The sequence below is a fragment of the Charadrius vociferus genome, unplaced genomic scaffold (assembly GCF_000708025.1).
Source record: "Charadrius vociferus isolate BGI_N301 unplaced genomic scaffold, ASM70802v2 scaffold930, whole genome shotgun sequence".
Classification (NCBI taxonomy): domain Eukaryota; kingdom Metazoa; phylum Chordata; class Aves; order Charadriiformes; family Charadriidae; genus Charadrius; species Charadrius vociferus.
The window spans coordinates 27878-37481 of NW_009646516.1; the positions used below are offsets into that span (position 1 = coordinate 27878).

General features: G+C 51.4%; 1 protein-coding gene across 1 annotated transcript; it reads right to left on the reverse strand.

Moving 5' to 3' along the window:
• Positions 1–3904: 3904 nt before the first annotated feature.
• LOC104286318 (feather keratin Cos1-1/Cos1-3/Cos2-1-like) lies at positions 3905–4369 on the reverse strand. The gene has a single exon (XM_009884898.1). It carries the CDS (start codon positions 4367–4369, stop codon positions 3905–3907), a length of 465 nt encoding a protein of 154 aa, XP_009883200.1.
• Positions 4370–9604: the final 5235 nt, after the last annotated feature.

Here is a 9604-nt window from a genome sequence, read left to right on the forward strand (position 1 = left end):
AATGAGTCAAAAAAGGGAAACAAATTCACTCCAAGTGAGGGCCAGGAGCAGCTATGAGTCTGCGGTCCTTGGCCATGGAGAAGTTCCTGCATCACATCTGTCAGCCTGCCCCATAGAGGGAGAGGAGACAGATGGTCCCCACCAGGCTGGCCTTGGGGGACCATTACTGCAAAGGGGATGGGAAGCAAACAAAGAAATGAGAAAGAAAAACAAAGCCATTCAGCTCTGAGAAAAACAACACTGAAAAGATTGATCCTCTGCCCAGCACCATGTTCTGAGTTCCTCAAGGTGTCTCCTTGGGGCTTTCCCATCATCACATATGGGCGTGTGCTGCAAATCCTGAGTGCCGGTAATCTGGAAAGCTTCTGGACACCCTTGGGACACTTAGGCAGCAGCACCAGCCTCTCTTCCTGCCGTGCCTCTCTCCTGCTTCCTTCTCCTCTCGGCACAGGAATTGTGAGAGCATTCAAGGTCATCTTCTGATGAGCTGCCTCCCAGCAAAACTCCAGGCAGACTAGGAGTAACATCCAATGCCAAGAGGAGGCTGCGAGCCTCCCCCTGGCCTGCTGCAGTCCCCAGGCTGCTCAATCCAGGACACTGCTGCTCAGGCTCCCCAACCACAGATGATGCTCAAGAGGGCATTCCTAGGGAGAGACAGAGCAAGGCAGGCCACTGGCTCTGGAGCAGCCTTCCTCAGCTTCTAAGAACAGTGCTGGAAAGAAGGCCCACAGCATTGTGTTCCATACTCGCTTGCCTCTGAGGACAGTGAAGAATCCCCTTTTGCCTCCACTCTGATCACCCCAGACTAACACCGTGCTCACTGAGCACTGGGGAGCGCCCACACTGAGAAAGAGGCTGGGATGCAGCAGAACTTTCACACCACAAAGGACAAAACCAAAGTTACTCCCAGTGGAGTGCCACCATGAAGAGGGCACCAGGGACAGTGGAGATTTGGTGCCCTTTGGTGGAAGCAGAGCTCCTGCAGGGCTTTCCTCAGCTTGCCCTGAGGAGGGAGAGGTGTGGCAGGTTCCCCCATGGCTGGCCTGGGTAGACCAAAGGTGATCAGAAGCAAACATGAGAGGAGAGGGAAAGGAGAGAGCAGAAGGAGAGAAAGGCAGACATGGGCAGTGCTTTCAGGCTGATCCCCTCCAGCCTTCCTTTGCAAGGGGAATCAGAGATGTGCAATCTCTGCAAAAAAAGAATGGCCAGGAGCTCCATCCTCCCTTCATTCACATGGCAGCACACAGAAAACCACATGTGCATGCACACCCAGTTACATAGGAACCCCTGCGTGTGCACACACGTTCACCCCCAGATCACACTTGCACGTAGACATAAATACAAGCTCCTGCACAAACACAGCTGTAGATGTGATCGTCTGCACACACATTTGCCCACAGACACACACACACAGAAACTGACAACACACACACACACTTGCTCAGCTGCAACAACGTGCGTGGACACAAACACACACACAGACACACACAGAAATGCCCTTGTTCCCACACACACTGGCAGACACTCACTCTCACATGTGCATTTGCAAATGCCCACACAAATGCAAACCCAGAGGCACAAATACGCCCTCAGGCACAGACAGATGTGTGTGCACATGGGAAGCACAGCCTCTCCCCACACTCGGAGAACCAGGACTCCCCCGGCAGCTCTCTGCCTCTGTGCCCCTGATAACTTCAAGCAAGACCATGTACGAGAGACAAAGTCAGAGCTCGAGACCATCCCTATTGCTGCGGTTCCAGGAGTTCCCCACTGTACAAGTCAAAATAATGCCAAAGTTTTGCAAGTTCTGGCCCGTCCCTGGTGATGGCCGTAGGACAGTTGTGGAGGTGTGGGACCAGTTCCAGCTTCAGTGCAGGGAGAGGTGCCGCCCTGACATGCTCACAGGGCAGCAACATGTTGTGTGTCTGGGGTGAGCCAGATGGCCTACGGCTGCAAATGCTGGGGCTGGGACACCAGGGAGGAAGCTGGCCTGGTGAAGAAGTTGCCCGAAGATAAATACTCTATCTTCACAGGCCAAATATTAATTAGCAGCTGGCATCCGGAGGAGATACTGCCTGGTCCAAGCCCTGGCATCTGTCAGTTAACCTGGCTCATTCAAACTCACAGAGCTGCTCTGCTGAGGTGACCATCTCCTCGTCTGCTTTTAGCACCTGTGGAGCAGTCTCCAGAGGCACAGGAGTGGTGGCAGAAGGCTGTGCCCGGCGCTGCACAGGCACCAGGAGGATGAGCCTTATGCTCTGAGACCTTCCCAGCAGGTCCCCCCCACTGTGACTTGCCTCCCTTGGAAGGAGTCCAGGTCCTGGCTTGTGCTCTGCAAGTGCAGCATCAGGAAGCAAGGTGCCAGCCAGACGGGTTTGTTAGAAATCTTCTCAGAAAGCAGCTGCGGCATTGCTTAGGCTAAATACACTGCTGCCGTTGTTAGCCACCGGGCAGCCATAAGAAATGTGTGCCATGTGTGTAAAAAGCACGCCTGTGTCAGGATTTTCCATCGCTGGCTGGTGAGCTTGAGGGATGTGTCCCTCAGAGGTCGGAGTCCAAAGGAAGGTGGATAACCTGGCATGTGGCAATGCTCCTTCCTGCAATTACATGATTACAATAATTTTCAAAAATACTCAGGACCACTTTGTGGACCCTCCAGGTGCTGCCTGGCCATGAGCTGAGATCTGGAGGACGTGCTCTCCTCAGTGCACTCACTCTGCCCATCCTTCGAGCCCTTCTCAGGCAATAGCTCATGGGCTTCGCCCAGTCCTGCTCCATTTCTGCTGCAGTGGGACCAGGCTGTGCAGCTCTATGCAAGATCTCCGTGGGAGAGCAGACCACCAGGCAGAGGTGGGCAACAGATCCTGCCAGGAGAAGAGCTGGCCTTGGGGAAAGCTACTTCATGCCTGGGGGAAGGCCAGGCACCTCTGACAATCATGAGTGCTTTGGCACTGGATGGTGTCCTTGGGGTGCCCTGTTTCATCGGAACTGTATGTGTGAGAGAGAGATGAGTGCTGTCGTGTGTCACCTGGCCAGGCTGATTTCAACGTGAACCTGTGAGTCACCTTAGCCCTGCACATCTGTGTAGCTGCTGGGGTGTGCAGGGAACTCATTGGGGGCAGGGGATGAACTGGTGCCCTTGCCCTTGGGTGCAGGCCGTGCTCTCACATTCAGAGGATGAGGAAGAGACGGTCAGGGGCTGTTTTGAAGGCTTTTCTCACACCATGTTCACTCCTGCATCCTTTGGGTCTATCTTCTGACTGAGCTTCTTTTCCCAGACCAGGGCTATCCAGAGCAGGAGGAATTACGTTCTGCACAGCCTTGTGAGCTGCTGACCTCTCAGAGCCTCTAGCAGCACTGGGCTCCTCTCTAAGGGAAAGCAGTGGTCCACCTCCCTGTTGCAGGACATGCTCTGAGGCCAAGGAATGACATCTGAACAGAGATGCTGGAACACAGGCCCTGATACCCTCTGGCTGTGGAGGAGCTGAGTATGTCTTCTTCAGCTCCAAGAGACAGTGACTGCAAGGGACCCGCTGCCCTGTGTCCCACCCGCCCCTTCCACTCCTGCTTCTGTCCCCACCTTGTCCCCCACCACGCAAGGCACTGCCTTTCTTCCTTGGTAATAGGAGACAATGTCCACCAGGAAAAGATTATGTGGAGGCAGAGGTCAGGATGCAGAAAACATTCATGAGTTTGAACTGGGAAACAAGTTCACTTGTAGACGAGGTGGCCAGAGCAGGGAGGGCACCAGCAGCTGCCAAAAGTCTGCGCCCATTGCCCACAGTTCAGATGTCACAGAGGGCCAGCAGATGCCCCGTGTTGGCTTTGTGGGTCTTATGGCCCAGGAGAACAGAAGACAAGAAAGAGATTAGTGAGATGATAAGGCAGGGAAGTTAGACTTTGGTCATGTTTTCAGAGGGTGCAGCTGACCCCTTTGGAAGGGCAGGACTGGATGCTCAGCCTCTCTGAAATCGATGGCCAGCATCTTTGTCCTCAGTCCAGCATCAGCTTCTAGGTTCCTGGGGGTCTTCGTATGGGCTCTTACCAGTGGAATTAGCAGGGGGGGGCACCTTCTGCCACTGTAGCAGCTGGAAATGCCAGAGAAGTCAGAGCACCCAGAGTTGATGGACACACCATCACAGCTGAGGATGCTGCCAACAGCAGCAGAGGTGGAGGATCCCACAACAGTGTTCTGTGGGAAGGAGCTGAGGATGGGTCTGGGCAGGGTCACCACCACGGGAGGGGGCTCAATGACGACGGTGGAGTTCTGGCACTGCCTGACACAGGGCTCATTGCAGCTGTTGGCCAGTGGGGTCGGGCCACAGGGCTGGCAGGGCTGGCATGGCCGGCACTGGTCGTAGCAGGACATCTCTCTGGTCCTGGGAGAGAGAGGCAGTGAGTCAGCAGAGCACAGGCAGATGAGGAGCATCCTACCAGGAGTCTGTCACTCCACCACAAGCATGTCAAAGGCACCTGCTGAGCCAGCAGGTAGAAACTGTACTGTGAGGCAAAGGGGTTCCCAGACACAGTACTGTAAGGATCACCCAGACCCAATGAGGCTGCTGCCGATCTTTTCAGTGAAGGACAACCTCAGCCAACTTCCAGAACTTCTTTGCAAGGCAATGCAAAGTGATGCCAGACCCAATGAGGTTGCTGCCTATCTCTTAAAAAAAGAGCTCCCTCAGCCAAGTCCAAGACACTCTCTGGGTCAGACCTTCACCCCTCTTCCCCCTCTCATGGCAAGCAGCACCACAGCCCAGCATAAGATGGAAGAGTACACATCTTCCAGGGGAGAAAAGAGGATGGAAAAAGGTCTTCAGACTCACCTGGTTCCGAAGGTCAAGGAGAAAGGAGAAGGGGATGAGAGAGCGAGAATTTGGGCTGGCTTTCATGGTGTCCCTGACCTGCCCCAGGCCCAGAGGTAGCTTCTATGGAAGCAGCAATTTTCTGAGCTGCTTATGATGAACAGAAGACATCCCAGCTAATGACATGGGATGGGAGGTTGTTTTCCCTGATGCTGCCTTTTAATTTCCTGGCTTACGCCATACACATTCCCCCCCAGAGTCTTCTTCTGAGTGCTGGGATTGAGAGGCCCCAGGATTTCTGGGGCAGCAATGTGTCATTGCCGGCAGAAGACTCAGCTCAAGTACCGGATGGGTGCAGTGTGAGCAAGTGGTTTTGGCCTGAGGGAAACTGGTGGGGTTCCCCATGGCTGCTTTGACAGGAATGGGTGCACCATCTTCCAGCCCTGCAATCCTTGGCTGATCACCCAAGGGCTTCCCTTCATGAGGACATGCCGTGTCTTCCTCTCCCTCCCAATTCACTCCAGTGGTCTCTTGTAGGGTGCAGGTGGGCTGCACTGCTGGGTTTCTCTTTTAATCTTTTACCCATGAAACTAAGCAACCTTCCCCAAGCTATGGGTATGGAGGGCTGCAACAATTATTTCCACCATTATTTCAATGCTGCTGAACATCAAATTTTGTGGGCCCTCTACCACCACCGGGATATTATGTGTGGACAGGGTAATGCTTGAAGAGAAAAATCATTTCTTGGCGTGGCACACAGCCAATCAGGGGAAGATTTATTCTTTGTAAAACACCTGCATTACCATTGTCTACAAGATGCAAAACATTTGAGGGAGGCCTCCAGTTTGCTTAAGTATTCCCTGAACTTATCCTCTTCCACCAAGGATATGTCTCTCTTCTTTCTGGACTCAAGGACGTAGGATTCCTCAGGATTGATCTTGCTTGTAAAGAATGAGGCACAGAACCGTGTTCAGCACCTCAGCCTTTCCATGGCCTGTGTTGTCAGGCTGTGCAGCATCAGAGAAGGCCCCCTCATTCAGCAGTGGGACTTCATTTTCCCCAGCCTTCCTTTTTTCACCTGTGTCCTTACAGAAGTCCTTCTTGTTGCATTCAACATTCATTCCCAGAATCAGTGCCAGATGGGCTTTGGCTTTCCTAACCTCCATCCCTGCATGCTTGGACAGTGTCCCTGTGTTCCTCCCAGGTTACTCATCCTTGCTTCTTTCTTGAGTTTTGGTTTGGCCAGGACCTCCTTGTTCGGATGAACAAGGTCTCCTGGCATGCTTTCCTGACATTCTGCTCATTGGCATGGACTGCTCTTGAGCTTGGAGGAGGTGGTGCTTGAAGATTAACCAGACTTGTTGGGCCTCTGTTGCCTCCAGGGCTTTATCCCATTGGAATTTTCCAAGCAGGTCTTTAAAGACACCTAAATCTGCTGTCCTAAAGGCCCAGGTTGTGAGCTTACTATTTACCCTCCTCACTCCTGTCAGGATCCTGCACTCCGCCATTTCACGGTCACTGCAGCCCAGGCTGCCTTTGATCTTCACATCTGCGACAAGCCCTTCCTTCTTGGTATGTATGAGGTCAAGCAGATCACCTGTCCTAACGGATCCTCGGTCACTTGTGTTATGAAGTTCTCATCCATGCACTCGAGGAACCTCCTGGCTTGCTGATGTCCTGCTGTGCTGTCCCTCCAAGCAGATATTGGCGTGGTTGAAGTTCCCCATGAAGACTAAGGCCTGTGAAGGTGAGACAGCTCCTACCTGCCTGTGGAGGGTCTCATCTGCTGTTTCTTTCTGGTCAAGTGGTCTATTGGAGACACTCTCTACAATGTCCTCTTTATCTGTCTTCTCTTTAATGCTTACGCACAAGCTCTCATTTGGCATGTCACCCATCCCCAGACTGAGCTCCATGCAATCCAGCTGCTCTCTCACAGAAAGGGCAAGTCCCCCTCCTCATCTTCTCTGCCTGTACTTCCAAAAGAGCCTGTGTCCCTCCACTGAAACATGCCAGTCAGGGGAGCCATCCCACCCTGTCCCCATGATTCCAATGTGATCATAGCCCTGCAACTGCACACAGATCTCTAACTCCTTGTGTTTATTCCCCATACTGTGTGCATTACTTTACAGGCACTTGACAGAGGCAGCCCAGCATGTTGCCTTCCTAGAAGGGGTTTTGAGGTCAGTGAACCTCCTTTGTAGTTGTAAGCCCTTAGGTGGGGCAGGAAGCCTTGCGCTTGGTGCCAGAAGTCACCAGCATCCACCCTGGGATTGTCCCCTGCAAATCTGCTTTTAGGAATCTGCAAGTGATATTCAGTTTTTAAGAACCACCTTTTAAAAGCACAGGAGCAGGCAATTCTGTAAGTAAGCTGAGTAAGTTCAGCAAGCAGGGCAGAAGATCTCATGGCACTGAAGAGGAAAAAGAAATTGTACTATCTCTGGAAGGAAGGTCAGGCTTCGCAGCAAAGTAACAGAGCTGTGGATTGCAAATGCAGGGAGAAGACAGGAAAGGGCAAAGCTCAATTAGAGCTGAAACAGGCTTATCTTGTGTCAAACAACAAGAAAGGCTTTTTTAAATGTGTTGAGAGCAAGAGGATATCTAAAGAAAACATTGGGCCAATACTTGTTGAAGGTGATCACCTGACTAATAGAGATGATGAAATACGGGAAGCATTCAATACTTTTTTTGCCTCAGTCTTTAATAATACCGAAAGACCTTGGGCTGCCTGGTCCTCTGAGTTGGCAGAGCACGAGTGCAGGAACAGTGACTTTCCATTTGTGGACATTGAATTTGTAAGGGAACAGTCATATCAGCTGATTGTTCATAAGTCCATGGGGACAGATGGGATTCATGCCAGAGTACCAAAGGACCTGGCAGATGCTACAGCAGGACCCTTCTTGGTCATCTACCAAAGGTCTTAGGAGTCTGGGGAGCTCTCTGCTGACTGGAAGCCAGCCACTGTTGTTCCAATTTACAAGAGCATAAGGGATGTCCCAGGAAACTACAGACCTGTTAGTCTAACCTCAGTCCCTGGAAAAGTTATGGGGAAGGTCATTCTGGGTGCTATTGAAAGGAATTTAAAGAACAATGCAGTCATCAGGCACAGTCAACGTGGGGTCACAAAGGGAAAGTCCTGTTGGACTAATCTGATATCCTTCTGTGATAAGGTCACCCACCCAGTGCATGAAGGGAGTGTGGTGTATATAGTTTTTTCTGGTGTTAGTAAGGCTTTTGATAGTGTCCCTGACAGCATCCTCCTGGAGAAGTTGTCCAACTGTGGGATAAGTAGCTACACAGTGCACTGGGTGAAGAACTGGATGAAAGGCAGGGCTCAAAGGGTTATAGTGAATGAGGCTACATCTGGCTGTCCAACAGTCACCACCAGTGCTCCTCAGGGCTCAATTCTAGGGCCAGTTCTGTTCCATCTTTTCATCAGTGACCTGGATGAAGGAGTTGAGTGTACCATGAGCAATTTTGCTGATGATACCAAACTGGGAGGTGCTGTTGGGTCTCTTGAGGGACAAGAGGCTTTGCAGAGGAACCTAGAGAAATGGGAGCATTGGGTAATCAGTCATTCATGGCATGATATTTAAGAAGTCCAAATGACATATTCTGCACCTGGGATGGGATAACCCCAGACACAAGTATAAATTGGGAGAGGAGTGGCTGGAGAGCAGCCCTGCAGAAAGGGTCCTGGGGGTGCTGGTTGACGGCAGGCTCAAGAGGATTCAGCAGTGTGCCCTGGCAGCCAGAGGGCAAACCACATCCTGGGGTGCCTTAACACACTCCAAGCAGCCGGTCAAGAGAAGTGATCATCCCACTGTATTTAGTGTTGGTGTGGCCTCAGCTTGAGTAGTTTGTGTACTTCTGGACCCCACAATTTATGAAGGAACTGAAGGTACCTGAATGCATCCAGAGGAGGGCAACAAAGCCTGTGAAAGGGCTGCAAGGAATGTCCTATGAGGAGTGGAGGAGGAGCTTGGGCCTTTCTTGTTTGGAGAAAAGGATTCTGAGGGGTGACCTCATTGCTCTCTGTAGCTTCCTGAGGAGGGGAAGTGGGGAGGGAGGTGCTGATCTTCCTGGGATCCAGTGACAGGACACATGGGAATGGTTCAACTGCAACAACAACAACAACAACAGCTGCAACAGGGAAGGTTCAAACTTGACGATGTCCTCAATAACATACTTTATCTTTTTTTTTAACTTGGAACTGCTTGCCAACTGACGAATGCCGACCACTTGCTGTCTGCTATCCCTGAGCATGTCCTGTGGTGTTGCAGAAAGTGGCAAGTGCTGTGTCAGGAAGTGCTCCAGGAAGATCCTTTCATGAAATTTGTGGAGGACTTAAGTTTCGCTCTTCTGCTCATTTGCAGGCCTTTTGGGTAAAGCAGGGATGGACTATGTGGAAAGAATGTATCTGGTGCCTGTAAATTAGCACAAATAATTCTGGGTGCTGCCATTACCTGGAGAAGACACGAGGTCTGATAGAGTCCTCTCTGTGGGTGCTGAAATGAGGGATATTCTCGAGACACCAAGTTTGGTGGCCTATGAGAAAGCTTAGGTCTACACAGATGCTCTTCAAAACTATTTATCCCATGATTATCAGTGCAATCAGAAAACTAGGAGAATAACTCCTGTTTTTCTAGAGGAAATCAAGGCAGAGGGGCAAAAAGCCCCTGGAGAGATCTGAGGGCTCCAGCTCTGTTGTTCAGGAAGTGCCTGATAATATGCATCCACGGTACTGGAAGAATGCACAAGTGTTCTGAGGTGAACTAGGGTAGCACAAGCACGTTTCTTCT